At 35.9% G+C, this 20,708-nt stretch overlaps 1 protein-coding gene across 4 annotated transcripts in view; it reads right to left on the reverse strand.

The window, feature by feature from the left end:
• LOC138695868 (metabotropic glutamate receptor 1-like) overlaps nucleotides 1–20,708 on the reverse strand; it is a 1,249,477-nt gene that overhangs the window by 811,883 nt on the left and 416,886 nt on the right. For all 4 annotated transcript variants that reach the window (XM_069820185.1, XM_069820186.1, XM_069820182.1 and 1 more), the window contains one exon: nucleotides 14,881–15,169. In XM_069820185.1, coding sequence (XP_069676286.1) covers nucleotides 14,881–15,169 — 289 coding nt within the window. The remainder of the gene's footprint in view (nucleotides 1–14,880; nucleotides 15,170–20,708) is intronic.

Raw genomic sequence — 20,708 nt, forward strand, 5'->3', positions numbered from 1 at the left:
GGTTGAGTGGAAGAGAAGGCCTGAAGGCCTTAACTCTGCCAGGGAAAATAAAACTATTATTATTCTTATTATTATTACTATTATTATTATTATTATTTTTTTTAAGTTAATATTTGTATACCGTTATGTATTTTTCTGTATGTGATTTGATCCTGGTTGAATGGAAGAGAAGGCCTGATGGCCATAACTCTGCCAGGGAAAATAAAACTATTATTATTATTATTATTATTATTATTATTATTATTATTATTATTATATCAATTTCAGTTATCAAGACTCTACCCCACTCGAAAAAGCCAACATCTGTATACGAATTTATTTTCTTTCGAACAACTTGGATAAATCCGATATGAAACCTGAGATGCAATGATTTGCATATTATTGACAGGTTAGTTCACTGCGAAGTTACACGATCTGCTCCAAGCAGTCTGTCTATATATTATAATCGTATTCCTTCTGTGGCAGCGTTTCATAGAACTGACGAGAAGTGATGGAACACTATTGTTGCATCGATACAAGGCTGAAGTCTATCACTTATGCGGCGGGCCGTAGACACGATGGAAATGTTTAGCATCTATATTGCTCCTTCAGTGGTCTGAAATCAACTTAAAAGGCGTTCGATGTAGTGGTGTTCCATATTTCTCTTAGAGAGGAAAAACCCACTCACAAGTTATAGTCGTTCAGAAGCGACAAGAGCAAACCTTCAACTTCAATTTGATCAGTCGAGCAAACATTTTAAATTCCACGGAAAAAAATAAATGCATAAAAAACAGTGCTTTCATCTTTCTTTTAAAAAAGAATGAAGGATTTAATAGGGTGGAATATTCGAGTTTCTTCTTTTTACGAAAGCATTGCGTTGTGGGCTTTGCAGAAACTCGGAGCTGTAAGGATTCGTAAATTGCTCATACCAAGGTTTTATAAACGCATTATCTTTCTTCAATCTCTTCTTTCGACATCAGACGTTTATGGCCAGACTATACTTTACGTAATATAAAGTGTTTTCAAGAGGCAATTACAGTTTCTGCTCTTCAAAATCTTAAATAAAAGCTCTAGTAACTTATAAGTGAAAATTTTCATCCTTTTTATAACTGCATTATGGTTTATTTTTATTGTTGACAAAATGAGCAATTAGATAAAATGGGCTTGGAACAAATTATATTCCACATAAATCAATTTAAAAGACATAGAAAGACGCGACAAAATTATTATATGTTACTGAACTAAAAATTCACATTCTTAGATGATATATTCTAAACAACATGCATTTAATTATACACACAATGGCGCAAACTAGACATATCTACGATTAATGATTTCCAAGTAATGTATCTCTAAACGTGGATACTGGCAATGCGTGTGACGTCACACTGCCGAACCGCACCTCAGCGAGTCCATTCTTGCTTCAGTTAATCATGTGAATTCTTCTATAGCTAATACGAGTGCTGATAAGTTTCTCGATAAATTAATTGGTCTTAAGGAATGTATGTTGTCATGATATATTTTTCGAGACCGAAAAATATTAATAACGAATTGTATTTTTTATTCAGTGAGACAATTCGATGCGAGAAAGATGCCATTTTGATTGGAATTTTTACAATATAATCATGATATTCATGTTCATGGAAATGACTTACCTCTTTCATCCTCGCAAAACACACTAATTTTGTTACCTTTATTGTAAGGAGAACAACGTCGATATCTGAAATTTAATTTATTATAAATAACTGAACATTTTCAGTTTATAGCGACATAATGAACCGCCATTAATCAATAGGAGAATGCATGTTTTCTCTACCGTAATTTTGAATGACCCATGTTCATATGAACTTTTTGTTATGGTTTGGTGTCAGGAATACGCCCCTACATTTATGGACATATATATATATATATATATATATATATATATATATATATATATACCAGAGTGCTGCATTGGAGTTAAATCGCTCGCTTGAATTCGGTCGAATGTCGCACGCTCGAGTAAGATAAGATCGGTCGTGATACGCTCGTAATAAATAGAAGCACAGTAGAAGGTCATCTTACCGACATGTCTTATCTTGTATGGAAGGCGACAGATAAGATACACATAAACGTTTCTACATTGTCGCAGTATATAGGCGGAACACTATGTATGGACCTAACATATTATATATGTGGTAAATCAAACATTGAATAATTATTAATTAGCAATAGTAACTGTATAGCGAAGTTTTTCATACTATTTTATTTATAACTTCATTTTACTGATTTGGTACGTTCCATTGACTGTTCCATTAAACGTTTGTCATAAACGCAGTAAATTAAGCCTTATTTTTACCGTGTGAGCAAAACATATGTATATATTATCTGTCACCTTCCATACAAGGTAACACATGTCGGTGAGATGACCTTGTACTGTGCTTCTATTTATTACAAGTGTATCACGACCGATCTTATTTCACTCGAAGGTGCGACACTAGACCGAGTTCAAGAGAGCGATTTAACTCCAATGCAGCACTTTGGTACATAGTGTAAATAATATAAATTGTAAATATTGGTGAAAGTTTTTAAGTCGTCCATGTTTTGTTCTGCCCAACTTTACCAAACAGGAGTCGCGTGAGCAGACACAAGTACTTCGTTTGCTACATGCACGTACTCATCCACTACAGCAAAAACTTCAATAATATAGCCTCCTGGGATAAAGTATGGACCCTAGTTATCAGCTACCAAGGAAGATATTATTAATCCAACGTGCAGGTCAGCAATGGAGACGGTAGGCCTATAATATAACATTGTTTATATTCATTTATTTTATTATTTATAGTATAATTCAATAGTAAATCCCAAAAAGACAAAGTATATGATTATGTCTCGTGACCAGAATATTTTACGAAATGGAAATATAAAACTTGGAGATTTATCCTTCGAAGAGGTGGTAAAATTCAAATATCTTGCAGCAAAAGTAACAAATTAACATAAATCGACATTCGAGAGGAAATTAAACGCAGGAGAAATATGGGAAATGCTTGCTATAATTCGGTTGAGAAACTTTTGTCATCTAGTCTGCTGTCAAAAAATCTGAAAGTTAGAATTTACAAAACAGTTATATTACCAGTTGTTCTGTATGGTTGTGAAACTTGGACTCTCACTTTGAGAGAGGAACAGAGATTAAGGGCGTTTGAGAATGAAAATATTTGGGGCTAAGAGGGATGAAGTTGCAGAGAATGGAGAAAGTTACACAACGCAGAACTGCACGCATTGTATTCTTCACCTGATATAATTAGGAACACAAAATCCAAACGTTTGAGATGGGCAGGGCATGTAGCACGTATTGGTGAATCCAGAAATGCATATAAAGTGTTAGTTGGAAAGGCGGAGAGAAAAATACCTTTGAAGAGGCCGAGACGTAGATGGGAAGATAATATTAAAATGGATTTGAGGCAGGTGGGATATGATGATAGAGATTGGATTAATCTTGCATAGGATAGGGATCGATGGCGGGCTTATGTGAGGGTGGCAATGAATCTAAGGGTTCTTTAAAAGCCATTTGTAAGTATAATTCAATTCTTTGCGATTACTGTCATTTGCCATCAAATCTCTTCATGTAAATCCTTTTACTGTAAAAAGAAATTTCATTCCCGCTGTTTGTATTTTACATCTCTTTCGTCTTTAAATTATTCATGGATCTCTTCCGCTTGTCAGCACTGGAACTGCCATAGTTTTGTAGAACTAATTTTTGTGTATTTTCTTGTTTTATTTTCTACTGTTTTGTTTATCGTTATAAGTTACATATTAATTAAAATTTATTTATTTTGGTTTCTATTTATTTACCGCTAAGAGGGATGAAGTTGCAGGAGAATGGAGAAAGTTACACAACACAGAACTGCATGCATTGTATTCTTCACCTGACATAATTAGGAACATTAAATCCAGACGTTTGAGATGGGCAGGACATGTAGCACGTATGGGCGAATCCAGAAATGCATATAGAGTGTTAGTTGGCCGGAGGGAAAAAGGCCTTTAGGGGGGCCGAGACGTAGATGGGAGGATAATATTAAAATGGATTTGAGGGAGGTGGGATATGGTGATAGAGAATGGATTAATCTTGCTCAGGATAGGGACCAATGGCGGGCTTATGTGAGGGTAGCAATGAACCTCCGGGTTCCTTAAAAGCCAGTAAGTAAGTAATTTATTTACCGATTTCGAAATTTACATTACAACCTAAATGACCAAACCGTGACACTTGTTATATTTGTTTATTTTAAAATATTACAAGTATTATATTTCTCACTGTTTATGAAATACCTATAGAATCAACGAGTTTTGGAGGATTTGACACATCTTTGTCTACACATGAAAACAGAGGTAGGAAATAACTATTTGCCGTTAGATGTTTGTTTCATCCCATGTGTACGTGCTATACGTTATCTCTTTTCAAATGATTACGAAGATAAATTCATACTTCAAAGCGTAATGATTGAAATATCTCACTAATAATGGGATAAATCCAATCCCCTGAAATGTTATCAGTACTTGGTACTCAATTTTAAACGCTAATACTATATAATTTCTATAAACACTGCAATTTCGATTACACTGATGTTTACATTGCGTATTTGAACTGTAAATATAACAAACTTTCTAATTACACTGCAATGAGTACATCTATTGCCAGACATATTACATACAAGTCTAAAATAATTAAATGCATCATTACCACATACTACACGAATTTGCCATCTGATTAGTTCCGTCCCCATATCAGATTAAATGCATATAAAACTAATTAATCCATAGTCGTTTAGGACGTCCCACGTACATTCACTATTCGTGGTATTCTTGCAGGTCTGTCCTAAGTACATTATCATGCCATCTGCTTATACAGTCTTGTACTACGCGCCCAAGTTAAATCTGCGCCCGGAAAGAATGTGAATCACCGTTTTCTCTTCCTCTAGCATTTGTGACCTATGAGTAAATATTAAGCTGCTAAAGAGATGTTTACTGTTCGTGCCAGCGAGTTGAATGAGATAGTAGTGTATAGAAGATGCTGAAAGTGTTGAACACGTATAAATACTGTGTTGTACACGTGTAAAGTGCAGTAATCGTTAATTCTGATAGGCTATTTTATCCAATTTCAGATCGTCTTCACGTACAATGGATACTCAATACTGTATAGTTAATTATTGCAATGAGGTATGCCTCAACTAATGTTGCTAATATTAATATTATGCACCGTATTTCTTACACATGTTATATACATTACCTCACTCATTGCATTATCTCTTGCAAAATGCTCTCACTCACAGACGAAACTGTAATAATAATAATAATAATAATAATAATAATAATAATAATAATAATAATAATAATAATAATAATTCTCTATTTATACTGGCAGAGTTAAGGCCATAGGGCCTTCTCTTTCACTCTACCAGGTCACAAAGTATACAACTAGTGAAAATTTAACAAAAAGTTAAAGAACAGAATACTAACACATCACAAATAATAATAATAATAACAATAATAATAATAATAATAATAATAATAATAATTCTCTATTTATACTGGCAGAGTTAAGGCCATAGGGCCTTCTCTTTCACTCTACCAGGTCACAAAGTATACAACTAGTGAAAATTTAACAAAAAGTTAAAGAACAGAATACTAACACATCACAAATAATAATAATAATAATAATAATAATAATAATAATAATAATAATAATTCTCTATTTATACTGGCAGAGTTAAGGCCATAGGGCCTTCTCTTTCACTCTACCAGGTCACAAAGTATACAACTAGTGAAAATTTAACAAAAAGTTAAAGAACAGAATACTAATACATCACAAATAATAATAATAATAATAATAATAATAATAATAATAATAATAATAATAATAATAATAATAATAATAATTCTCTATTTATACTGGCAGAGTTAAGGCCATAGGGCCTTCTCTTTCACTCTACCAGGTCACAAAGTATACAACTAGTGAAAATTTAACAAAAAGTTAAAGAACATAATACTAACACATCACAAATAATAATAATAATAATAATAATAATAATAATAATAATAATAATAATAGCATAATAAAATCGACACTAAAACATGAAAATAATACCATAATAGAAAAAAAGAAAGTAAAATACATTGGAATACAGTAAAGGCAAGTCATTTAGTACAAATAGTTAATATGAAAAACGTAAGGAAAAGTATTTCAAAAAGGAATGTAATAAAATACTTACTTACTTACAAATGGCTTTTAAGGAACCCGAAGGTTCATTGCCGCCCTCACATAAGCCCGCCAGCGGTCCCTATCCTGAGCAAGATTAATCCAGTCTCTATCATCATACCCCACCTCCCTCAAATCCATTTTAATATTATCCTCCCATCTACGTCTCGGCCTCCCTAAAGGTCTTTTTCCCTCCGGTCTCCCAACTAACACTCTATATGCATTTCTGGATTCGCCCATACGTGCTACATGCCCTGCTCATCTCAAACGTCTGGATTTAATGTTCCTAATTATGTCAGGTGAAGAATACAATGCGTGCAGTTCTGTGTTGTGTAACTTTCTCCATTCTCCTGTAACTTCATCCCGCTTAGCCCCAAATATTTTCCTAAGCACCTTATTCTCAAACACCCTGAACCTATGTTCCTCTCTCAGAGTGAGAGTCCAAGTTTCACAACCATACAGAAGAACCGGTAATATAACTGTTTTATAAATTCTAACTTTCAGATTTTTGGACAGCAGACTGGATGATAAGAGCTTCTCAACCGAATAATAACACGCATTTCCCATATTTATTCTGCGTTTAATTTCCTCCCGAGTGTCATTTATATTTGTTACTGTTGCTCCAAGATATTTGAATTTTTCCACCTCTTCGAAGGATAGACTAAATCTCCAATTTTTATATTTCCATTTCGTACAATATTCTGGTCACGAGACATAATCTTATACTTTGTCTTCTCGGGATTTACTTCCAAACCGATCGCTCTACTTGCTTCAAATAAAATTTCCGTGTTTTCCCTAATCGTTTGTGTATTTTCTCCTAATATATTCACGTCATCCGCATAGACAAGAAGCTGATGTAACCCGTTCAATTCCAAACCCTGCCTGTTATCCTGAACTTTCCTAATGGCATATTCTAGAGCGAAGTTAAAAAGTAAAGGTGATAGTGCATCTCCCTGCTTTAGCCCGCAGTGAATTGGAAAAGCATCAGATAGAAACTGACCTATACGGACTCTGCTGTATGTTTCACTGAGACACATTTTAATTAATCGAACTAGTTTCTTGGGAATACCAATAATAATAAAAAAGAAAAGATATACGAAAATTAAATAAAATTCACAATAAAAATGGTATGATAATAAATTCATCTGGTAATTAAGGGAACAAAAAAGGGGAAAGGAAGGAAAAGAAATATATATATTTACAAAACTATCCCAGAGAAAATGGCTTATAACTGAAAGGAACTGGATTGAAAAAGTGCAATTTTGTTTATTTTTGAAACTAGACAATGGCCGACAGTCTCTGACATGTTGTGGTAGAGAGTTCCAGGGATGAGCTGCAAAGATGGTGAAAGGTGAAGAGTAGAAAGATGTTTTGTGTTTAGAAATGGAGAGTGTGATATGGTGTTGTAAGTGAGTATTTATTTCGTGATATGAGGACATATGTTAAAAACGAGAAGCTAAGTAGCTATGGTTAGAGTTCTGAAGAATATTGAAGAGTAACGTGAGATGGTGAATAGTTCTTCACAGCATATTTAGTGAAGGTGTGATACGGTCAGACCTACGGACGTTGCAAATAAATCGAACACATGCATTATGAACACGCTGTAGTCTGTCTGTCAGTCTCATGTTAAGGTCAGTGTAGAGAGTGTCACAGTAATCAAAATGAGGCATCAAGAGGGACTGCACTAAATTTTCTTGAGAGTCAACGGAAGGAAATTTCGAATTCTTTTTAGTGTGTGATATTTCATAAAAATTATTTTACATGTGTGTGTGATTTGAGTATTCCAACTTAAGTTTTTGTCCACATAAATTCCTAGATTTTTTACTCCATCACTGTAAGGAATAATTGTTTCATTCATTGTAGATTGCATACTAACAACGAGCTGATTGCGCTCGTCTCTTGCATTCATGGAATGCAAATTTAACTTAGGGGAGTAGTACATTGCTCCACAGAATTAGTAGAATGCGTCTTTAAGTCTAAAGAAAGCAGAAAACAGTACAACGTGGTATGTTGTAACGAGAATCCAAGCCACCGCATACCGGTAAGGCATCATGTCACAAACACGTTCACGTCTGAGTATTTCTCACAAAGTATACTGTAAATATTAATCAATTCCTTGAAAACGGTGCAAATGTTAAGGATATAGCTGGAGAGTTTAAGATAACGTCTGAATCGCTGATTGCAAAAACATCCCAAGTCACAAAATACACCTCCTGAAAGCATGAAAAAATATTACGGCCTATATCGGGTCAACGGATTGCTATGAACAGTTATGAACTTAACTGATTGCACAGTTTCTTGTTATTTTCCTGCTGACAAACTGGTACATCTATGTAAGAAGAAGCCAATACATCTATGTAGAGTCCGTATAGGTCAGTTTCTGTCGGATGCTTTTCCAATTCACTGCGGGCTAAAGCAAGGAGATGCACTATCACCTTTACTTTTTAACTTTGCTCTATAGTATGCCATTAGGAGAGTCCAGGATAACAGAGAGGGTTTGGAATTGAATGGGTGGCATCAGCTGCTTGTCTATGCGGATGACGTGAATATGTTAGGAGAAAATCCACAAATTATTAGGGAAAACACGGTAATTTTACTTGAAGCAAGTAAAGAGATGGGTTTGGAAGTAAATCCTGAAAAGACAAAGTATATGATTTTGTCTCGTGACCAGAATATTGTACGAAATGGAAATATAAAAATTGGAAATTTATCCCTTGAAGAGGTTGAAAAATTCAAATATCGTGGAGCAACAGTAACAAATATAAATGATACTCGGGAAGAAATTAAACGCAGAATAAATATGGGGAATGCCTATTATTATTCGGTTGAGAAGATTTTGTCATCCAGTCAGCTCTCAAAAAGGCTGAAAGTTAGAATTTATAAAACATTTATATTACCGATTGTTCTGTATATTTATGAAACTTGGACTCTCACATTGGGAGAGGAACAGAGGGTAAAGGTGTTTGAGAATAAGGTGCTTAGGAAAATATTTGGGGCTAAGAGGAATGAAGTTACAGGAGAATGGAGAAAGTTACACAACGCAGAACTGCACGCATTGTATTCTTCATCTGACATAATTAGGAACATTAAATCCAGACGTTTGAGATGGGCAAGGTATGTAGCACATATGCGCGAATCCAGAAATGCATATAGAATGTTAGTTGCGAGGCCGGAGGAAAAAAGACCTTTGGAAAGGTCGAGATGTAGATGCGAGGATAATATTAAAATGGATTTGAGGGGTGTGGGATATGATGATAGAGACTGGATTAATCTTGCTTAGGATAGGGTCTGATGGCGGGCTTATGTGAGGGTCGCAATGAACCTCCGGGTTCCTTAAAAGACATAAATAAGGTAAGGTATTATTATTATTATTATTATTATTATTATTATTATTATTATTATTATTATTATAACTCTTCCATCGTGTGGTAAATACGTACAAATGTCAATACTTAACATAACCCAGGACAAACAGAAGAACACACACATATCTAGCTTTCATATTAGGGATAAAAATTGTCTGTTGCCTACTGGAAATCGAATTCAGGCATGTAAATGAAGAAAACGTACTAGTTATTGTGATTTTACAAAAATTAGGAAATAAATTTAATTGTAATTGAGGACTAAAGGCAGACATCCCTGTTCAATTTACGATTCTGTACATAAATTGTGAGCCGGTGGAAGATGTTTTATAGGATTAATATATAAAGTTGGTAACTCATTTCGCAGATGTGATGGTTTGCTAGATGAACTTACATTTCATTGTCAGCTTCATGTACTTAAATTATCTGATAGCGCAGACCACGCATGATATTCAAACTTGCCTACTTCGTGAGTCGAGTCACATTCAAGTCGCTAATTTTGTGACACGGTTTTATCTCAAACGGCTCGTTATGCTGAAGACATTGTGCACCAAATCGTGTAGCGCACGAAACCAAATCCCACGTCGCCTTGAGCAAGCCTGCAGTTCTGATAACACGCGAAGCAAAATGAAATTACGTTATAGGCCTGCTAATTTCACATACAGTATAATAAATCCTTGGGCGCACGGTAGCATCGTGGTTAAAACGTAACGCTTTGCAATAATGGTTAGCACGTCTGGCCATGAAACGACCGGGCCCGGGTTCAAATCCTGATTGGGACAAATTACTTGGTTGGGGGTTTTTCCGGGGTTTTGAAGCAGAATTACTGGGTAACTTTCGGCGTAGAACCACAGACTCATTTCGCCATCATTAATTCACATAGCATCATCATCATCATCATCTTCATCCATACCATAGCCCGGGTTAAGTTCACGATGCGGCGTACTGTACTTGTACAAGAGCGCGGCCGTTCGGCTACCTAATCATTAGACATCGGGGATGCTATGCATAGTCATTTCGCTAGCCCGCGCTACGAGTGTGCTAAACTAGCCCCGGCTATCGACTTATTACTTGTACAGGATTCATATCATATCATATCATATCATATCATATCATATCATATCATATCATATCATATCATATCATATCATATCATATCATATCGCTAACACTGGTTTATGAATACGAAAAACGTTAGTTCGCTGATCATCCACCGGAAGCCCGCTCTAAGAATGTCTATGAATATGGCCCCGGATGTTTAGGGAAATGCCTATTTTATTTAAATGTTCATATGTAAAGGATTTCAGTAAATGTGCACGAATCATGAGCAATGAAGCATTCTGATGAAGTCTGATCTTGCCTTTTCTGCCGTTAACGTCTTCTTTGCTTTAATATGTACTTCTTGCCCTTTTTTGCTTTTATATGTACTTTTTTGCCTTTTTTCTTCATATCACTACCCACTCAACAATACTGCATTTATTTCTACTTTGGGAACTAAGCAAATTGCAGGTAACTTGTCCCCAATCAGAATTTGGACACGGGCCCGCTAGTTTTATGGCCAGGCATGCTAATTATTATTCTACAGCGATGGACACTAAGAATATATCAATCTATTATACGATCTATAGCAGGCCTGCAGAACTGTAGCTCTTGAGAGCGACTGCTTTCCTCCTCTCATTTACCCCACCCACCTTTTCTACCTGTGCGGTCACGGCGGCGTTCTAGTTACGCTCGGCTGCATCAGCATTCATTCTCAGGGCAGAAGTCGGTCATCCCCAATAGCAGTGGAGTAAGGCTGACGTCATAGTTCCCCTACTTTGTAAGTTCTGCAGGCCTGATCTATAGTAACCTATTGAGCAGAGGCCTGGTTATCATAATACACTGCTCTTTTAAATCGACCGAGCATATTGGAAATTAAGTCAATGGCTTTCCCAAAATACGCTAAGGAACGTTTCATATAAAAACCATTTTTGTCTCGAAAAGGAAACAAAAAGAGCAAAATTGTATAAAATAATCATAAACAAGAAATTAAATGTAGGCCTATAGGTCATTACTCTAGAGTTCAGTATTGAAGCTATTCTTCGCCCTCAGAGCTCTGGATGCCGATGTTCTTAAAAGAGAGCACGATTACTCTGAGGGATGACGTCACACAGCACTGATTCTGCCGATCACTGGCTTAAAGTATTTATTTATATATTTGTATGTTTATAGCAGTTTCGGAGCCTCATATGTGAACGCTTCTGCAGCTAGCTGTATTATGAATTTCATGTTACTGTAAGTATATTAAATTGATTACGAACCAAAATATTTTATTACATTGATTTATCACGGTTGTACAGTTTTGTTTTCGTACAAATATATTGTAATTGAAGGGCTCAAAACCATATTGAGCCAAGCAGCATTTACTAAAACCGTAGAAAACAAGGGTTAAAATTAAGTTATTACTATAATTCAATGGGGACATATAGGAAGTAATATAAAGTATGCACATTAAAACTAAATTATATGTCAATCTTAATTAAACTATGATATTCACTTAACTTTAACCCTTGCTTTCTATCCGTCGCTTGGCCCACTATGGCTCTGAACCCTTCAATTGTGCTGTTCCCATACTATCTCAGAAGAATGGACCGTGCTCTGTCAGTGCATAGGCGCCGTTACGCCACTGTTCAGTTGAACCTTCTCTCCACGCTGTGCTCAGTATACAGAGATTGCCGAGCAAAGGGCGAGGCGGCTCCGTCGTATGACGTCACAGAGCACGGAACATGCCGGCCACTGATTTAGACTAACTAGGCCTGCATTATTATTATGTTCACAAAATTGAAATCGATAATAGGGAAGACGAGAAGAGATAGGGTGAGAAAAAGGAAGTAAGAGACCAGTGTGAAATAATAGACATTAATAAATTTGTGAAAGGAAGAAAAAAGGAATGGAATAATCATGTTACAAGAATGGGGGATGATAGAATTGCAAAAATATCCAGGGACATGAAACCCCTAGGAAGAAGAGGTATAGGAAGGTCGCAACAAAGATGGAAAGATGGTCTGCAATCAACATCTAGTGAATCTCCAGGATAAAGCGTGAAGAAAAACAGGTTACGACCTATATAGAAGAAGAAGAAGAAGAAGAAGAAGAAGAAGAAGAAGAAGAAGAAGAAGAAAATTGAACAGTTAACTAATATTTTATCCTCAAGTATAAGCTCTTGCAAAGCACAGTCATATATAAAATGTTTGTATATTTTGAGAAAATTTAATTTTTAAAACATTTTATATTCACCTGCGAATTTACAGATAAGAGGTATCACTTCTTAGCCATCAGTTTGATGCCAAGATCCCACACAATACCCTTAAGTAGCTTTTCCCTACACCCTTCTTCTTAACTAAGAAATAACCCAAGCTCTAGAGTCGACAAAAATGATATGAAACGTTACCTACCTAAAAAAAACCAGCTATTTTCCTGCGGTCAGAATATCCAATTGTAATGCAATACAGATCAAATAATTACGCTTTCATCGCGTTCGTTTGAATGACCCTCATGTTTCCTGACGTGATACGGTTCAATGCACAATTACCTCTCGAAATGGACGAGTCCTTTGACAAAAACTACGATGTAGACCGCTGGAAAATGACATTCTAATATCAGTACTGAATGTTAATGACGGAACACAGTTGAGTACGTGTGGAGAGTTGTGACAGATAAAGCAATTAGAGTTGTACGCGTCAATCGCTGCCAAAGTGAACTGGCTGCATGAACACAGCGCGAGGGTCTATGTGCTTTACGGCATTAAATTCCAAGCACTGTTGCCACCGGTCCACCATTATATTCCTGCATGCGTGCAAATCTGTGGATATGCTCAGATCATAGCAACCATTTCACGGCGTCACAACACATGTTGCATGCAGGTACAGGGTGTGTGAGACGCTGTGTTCTTCGAATTCGTTAATTTTCCTGCGTTGTGCTGTTGTTACTTCAGAACTTCTTTTCAGAAGTTGACGTGGATTATACAATCGGTCAGGTTACGTCAGTCCTAAGACTTCAACCTAAGTCTGCATTATGCCAGCATCCAGTGGTAAATTCCAGAGAGACTTGGCATTTTACAACTTTCTACTGTTAAGTATCCAATTATTGTAGCACGGGCGACTTGATGCTCCCTTCGCTTCTCTGTACACGGCCTTGACAATAGTAATCTTATTCTGAAATTGGTTAGTTTCTCAATTCCACCACGAGGCGCTGTCTGCCAAGGATTGGTGTCCACAGAAGAAATATTCAATATGAATTAAAATAAATGATTAAAGAGTAATAATAACACTTATAAATAATACATAAGAAAATAATAAGTATTATTATGTTTAGTTCTGTTAATTATGGTAAAAGCGTGAGTTTAAAAGTAGGAAATATAACACATAGTAACCTGTTTAGTTTAAGTAAGGAGATGCGAAGCGAGCATCAAGTCGGCCGTGATTGTAGTTACTCCGGAATATGAAAAACGAATGGATTACTTTAAATGACTAACGAAATAAAAACTCTCAAGCGATTTTATCTCGCTCACAGAATATATTGTTGTTAACCAATCTGAGTTCTTGGCAATAAAGCTAACTTGATCTCCAATATAGGAGAATAAAAACAATTCAGAAGTCAATCCAAGCCAGTTCCATAATATATTTTAAAAACTCTTAGGGTGCTATTCATAGATATTTCGAAGCACGCGCTACGGGCGTACTAAGCTAGCCCCGGCTATCCACTGGTTACTAGTACATAATTCAAATCATATCCTATGGCTAACACTGGTTTATTTATTTTTTATTTTATTGGGTTATTTTATGACGCTGTATCAACATCTAGGTAACAGTGGTTTATGAATACGAATAATCCACCAAAAACGCTGATAATCCACCAAAAACCCGCGCTAAAAATGTCTATGAATACGGCCCTTAGATTATTTAAAATTAGTTGCATAAAAAAAACAGAGAAGACATTTCAAATAAGTAACGAAAAGATGCAGAAGTGATTTAACATTATTCATAGAGCATAAAAGAACCTGGAATTATTTTAAAATCAATTACAGATTGTAAAGGGAAAGAAATATTAAATGAGTACATAAATAATAACGCAGAAGTAATTTAAAATTACTCGCATAATATAAAACGAGAGACCCCGCTCAAACTAGTTACGTGTATACAAAGAGCAGAAATCGTCAAAATTATTCACAGTACATGAAAATGATATCATCTTAAATTCTGAAAATCAGAATCATAGAAGAGATCCAACATCCATCGCAAAGCATACAGAAATGGAGAGGTCACTCACCATCAGTGTTGACGGCAGACACGTACGTCCAGTTGTACTTGCGCACGATGTCGACCATGACTTGCGCCTGGTAGTAGTCAGACGGCACGACTCGCAAGAAGTAGCTGAAGCGGCTCTTGTCGCTCAGGTCCTTGCTGGTGGTGGAGTATCCGATCTGCGGGATCTGGAAGAGCTGCAGCAAGTTCTGCACCTGGATGGCCACGGAGCTGGACGCGGGCCCGATCACACCCACCAGGGGCGAGCGACGTTGCTTGACGGCATTCGCGCGCGGAGATCGCCTCGGGTCGGGCTGTACAACAAACAAAATAAATCTGCTTGTAAAAAGTTCTGGATGGTGGTGGTGGTGATGGTGGTGGTGGTGGTGGTGGTAGAAATGAATTCTCATTTAAGGAAACTGATAAGTGCAAAACAAGAACTACATTTTCGGGTTTGCTCTTAAGAAACGCAAAATTTTGTATACATTAAGACACTGGAAAAGATTCAAAAACGGGCTCTCAAGTGTTGTCGGAAAAATTCACCATTAAAATGGGACACACTCACGGACAGGAGAACGCGAATTCGATTATGCGCACTGTTCAAAACATACAGAGGTGACCCTGCCTGGAGAGAAATAAAAAATAGGTTGCAGCCGCCAAATTACTCTTCAAGGAACGACCACCCATATAAACTGAGGGAAAGAAGATAGAGGACGGACACTGCAAAGTTTTCTTTTCTCAATCGTATTATCAGGGACTGGAATGCTTTACCTGCAGACTTACTAAAGGCTTTACCAACAACCAAAAACGTATTTAAAAATAGGCTTAAGGACTTTACTAATAGACGGTAATTATACATAGTATTTAAAGGGTGTAAATGATATTTTGTTATTGAAGTGTTGTATCAGTGAAGAATTATGTTGTGTCAGTGAAGTGTGTTGTGTAAGCGAAACGTGTTCCTTTCAGTGAAGCTTTATAGTTTATAGAGGCAGTGCAAAGTATTTGAACAGTGAAATGTTTTTCAAGTGTTAGTGAAATCAGGATAGAATCAGTGAAATGTGTCGTAGTTCCAGTGCAGTGAGTGAGTTGACAGCGAAATGAGTGTAATGTTGAAAGGTACTTGTGCAGATATGAACATATCATACTCGTGGGTTTTAGTTCGATGTTAGGTTTAAGATACAAATTAGATTTATTTCAAATGTTATTTTAAATGATCGTTTAATTTAATTTAGGATATTCCCTGTTGTTGTTGTTGTTATTATTATTATTATTATTATTATTATTATTATTATTATAAATTATTGTTAGTATTAATTATTATTAGTATTATTATTAATAGTATTTTTAATTAATATGTTTATTATTTTCATTATTGAGTGTAATTAGTTACCACTGCCACCGGGTATATACCCATTGCAGTGTGAATAAATACATACATACGTATGAAATTATATTGTTACGAATATTTTAGGCCCCAAATTATCTTATTGTATAGGTCGGGCGTCCATTTAAATGTTGTGTAATTTCTTTACAAACATGCCTCATTTACTTAGTTGTGATTAATGTTACAGTACCCCCAAACTAAATTCAGTATATATTATTACGTTGTACCGAAGTACATACGATTTTTCCGTGCAGAAATTCTGCGTCATCATATGATGATGGAAGTGTGGAACAGAGAAAACTTCTCTCCGGCACCGGCATTTGAACCCGGGTTTTCAGCTCTACGTGCTGACGCTCTATCCACTAAGCCACACCGGATTCCCATCCCGATATCGGGTCGAATCCTCTCAGTTTACGTTCCATCTCTTGGGTTCCCTCTAGTGGCCTACCTTATGCACTGCGTCATAGATGTTTGACAGTGGCACAAAGTCCATTCATGTGCAGAGGTGCACCCGTTAAGAGTGACTAAGTGGCCGGGATCCGACGGAGTAAGCGCCGTCTTAAATCACTAAGTGGTTATGGACACTTTATGATTCTTTATTAGATTTCCTATCGAAATGGACAAAAATCACGATCCTATTCATAATAGTTACCGAATAAGAGGCTGTTAAACATTTGAGAAAAAAAAATTTCCGAGAAAACTATGAACTTTCCACCAATATGGTAGGTACACTTTTTTGTTACATAGAACATTAGCTATTCGCTCTGAAAATCTACAGAGTTATTTCACTTCCACCCTCCATATATACAAATAAGATAGTAACTGAGTAATTTAAGAACGTAAGTTTAAAGGTAGAATGAAGAAATCATCACATCATAAGATAGAATTCAAATTATTTATGTGAATATTCAAAATCTCAGAGTTACGACTACAAACATTTTTCTTGAGTTAAAACTAGATATCTGAAGAAACTTCCACTTGTTGCTCAAATGTAAACACATTTTTTTTCTTTGCATGAGCAATCACAATGACTAGCTGCTAACTGTGTGCATTTATTCTTTACAAAGTTCCTATGTATAATATTTTGTGCGAGATCGTGCGTATTTGCTTGGTTTCCGCACAAAACCAATACGCGGTAAGTGTGAAATACCACATTCAGTATTCCCAACGTAACACACATAACAATTTCCCTCTTCTTACCGCTTAAGCGCGACATTCATTTTACTGCTTTAGGCTTTTAACATATTATTTTTAGAGACGTTTAACATAGTAATAATTATAAATTGGAAACTTACCACTGCAAATTCACCTAAATTGCAATGTTAATTATTGTTTTTAAATATTTTAAAAAATTAAGTAAACTCCACAACACCACAAAAGTTACTGCATTTGTAATGCAAGTAACATTAAGGAAAAAATAAACAAGATTCCAGATGCCGATGTTATTACTGCAATATGTTATATAAATAATATTGTTAAAATATTAAAATGAAAAATAAATCATTACATAACCTTACCGTTTGTTTTAAGTTCGCATTTATAGACTGGGGGAAAAAAAGACAGACGTATATCACGGCCTGCTGGAATATAGTAAACACAGAAAACATTTTATAGCAACAATGTTGAAGATAGATATTTTAGTTTTTAAAAGTTGCCGTCATTGAACAGAAACCAAGATGGAGATTTCATTGCAACTAATTAGAAATTCGTCTTTCAGGTATGTAATAAACGATCTTCGCACAAAATAATGTACGATACACGAGCGGTATCTTTGTTTTCATGTTCTCGGAAATTAAAAAAGCTCAACTACGTTTCGCTTTTTCAATCTTTTCCTCGAACATGAAAACATCATCATACCGCTCTTGTAACGCATATGACTATAATATGAAAGAGAATATTTTCCTTTATCTTATCTTGCCTTTATTTTCTTGACGTGTTTCACTAATCTTTCGTTCCTTCTGCAGTAGTAGGTGACAGATTGCTCTATGTCTAAAACTGACTAAATATTAGGTGTTAAATTTAGTAATAATTAGACATGAGTACAGACTTTCCAATTTATATTAAAATGAGATTTAAAAGCTCGTGCTAGTACGAAATAATAATGACGCTCTATATATACTCGTAAATAGCAGTGAAACTGCCTGCCTCTTGATTATATGCCTAACAGAATTATAACATGATTATGTTGTAAGTAATAAGATGCTAATGGCGTGTGTTCAATTTTCTGTATAACATAAAACCACAGAAATTATTATCGGTGCAGCATCTATCCTTTTATAATTGTATTTAAAACTCAATTTTAAGCTTTTAATTATGTGAAACCGTTTAATCTATAGTTTGTACTTAATTTTTATTTAATAGTGATCTTATGCTATATAGCATACCTGCACAAACAGCGCTCAACGAGCGCGCGCGCTCCTTCGGAGCAGAAGAGCCGTGTTTACCGCTCGCCGAAACGGAGAGGAAGATACGTCAGAATGACATAGACTTGCTATAGGTAGAGTAGAAGGAAACGACCACTCAGTTATCTAGTGGAGTGCAGTGTGTAGGCCTATTATCAGTAACTGTTTCACGTTGCTTACCTACTGCTACAGTACAGTATGGAGGAATCTAAAAGACGGAACATAACATTCATTTAACGATTTACAGCTAGAACTTATTGATCTTCAATGTGACCTAAGGGCAAAGACGTTTGAATAATACTACTAGCCTGGTTGAGTTTTACAAGACTAAACATTAGCAATAATATCCACGACTACATAGGCTGGCTGTGAAAATGACTGCTATGTTTGGCTCAACATTTATATTTGTGAGCAACTGTTTTCTATAATCAATTTTAATAAAGGCAGACATCGAACATCTGTAACTGATGTTTCATTACGATCAGTAGGCTACTGTTCCTTTCAGCTGCCAACAGCAAAAAACCTCGTTTTTATGTACCGGTACTGATAAATAAAAATATAAAAAATGATATTGTACTTTTAAGTAGCTATAGAATTTCTATTATTTCTGTAAAATAAATATTTCTTAATTAATTAATAATAGTCCAAGATAGTTTTGCAAACACTGAACGGAATTCATTTCATAAACACTCGTAATAGCACTTCCTTTTGTGTATATTATGTACAAGATCAATCCCTTCTTCCAGTCCACCCTTATACAGAGCGCAGCTAATATCTACCTCCGCTGAGTCGACCTGGTTGGCAAGTTGGTATAGCGCTGGCCTTCTATGCCCAAGGTTGCGGGTTCGATCCCGGGCCAGGTCGATGGCATTTAAGTGTGCTTAAATGCGACAGGCTCATGTCAGTAGATTTACTGGCATGTAAAAGAACTCCTGCGGGACAAAATTCCGGCACATCCGGCGACGCTGATATAACCTCTGCAGTTGCGAGCGTCGTTAAATAAAACATAACATCTACCTCTGCTCATGAGCTGTGAGCCGGCTCGGAGAGCGCAAACCTTGTGCAGGCCTGCTATATAGCTTATTTAGGGTCGAAGAATGCTAGCGAGAAAATGTGAGGTTTTGCTAATAGAAATTGGACATGTAAGATTAGGGATCACAATTAAATTTTCTACAAATTTTTATGTATAGCAATAAACTGGATTAACTTTTGTTCCATAATAAACGCAATTCAGTTTCCAATACAATATTGAAGAGTAGGATTCTAAAACGCGTTCAGTTCAGTGCTCGCGCCATAATTTGTGACAATTTATGAGTGCTGGGGCCTGTTTCAATGCTTTTGCTTTGCGTTAAGCCATAAGATTGAAAGATTTAATATGTTGATATATAACAACATTAGTATTGGGCTTAGCTGACCATATCAAAATGAATCGTAAATAATTACTAAATGTGAGTCACACAAAGTGATTATCAGTGTGGATTCCGTGGGGGTAGATCGACTAACGATCAAATTTTTACAATACGACAGTTACTTGAAAAGTGCAACGATTTTGGAACCGAGACCCATAATCTTTTTGTTGATTTTCGAGCAGCCTATGACACCATAAATAGGGAAAGACTCTATGCTGCAATGGAGGAATTGAGGATCCCTAAAAAATTGATCTCTCTGGTGAAAGCTACGATGACAAATACCAAGTGCATAGTTAAAATTCAAAACATGATGTCTAACCCTGTTTCTATTAGGTGTGGGTCCGACAAGGAGATTCACTAGCTTGTCTCCTTTTTAATATAGCACTAGAGAAGGTCATGAGGGATTCACGTATTAATACTACGGGAACTATTTTCTATAAGTCGATTCAGGTGCTGGCTTAGGCTGACGACTTAGATATCATAGGGAGAAGTCAGGCAGCAATAAAAGAGGCCTTTATTAAGCTGGAAAAGGCAGCAAGAAGGATGCATTTACAAATTAATGAAGAAAAAATAAAGTATATGCCAGTCACGAGAGCTAATATAAATGGACCCCCTTACTTGGAAATAGGCTCTTTTAAATTTGAAACTGTCCATAGTT

This window comes from Periplaneta americana, chromosome 3, assembly GCF_040183065.1.
Source record: "Periplaneta americana isolate PAMFEO1 chromosome 3, P.americana_PAMFEO1_priV1, whole genome shotgun sequence".
NCBI classification, from domain to species: domain Eukaryota; kingdom Metazoa; phylum Arthropoda; class Insecta; order Blattodea; family Blattidae; genus Periplaneta; species Periplaneta americana.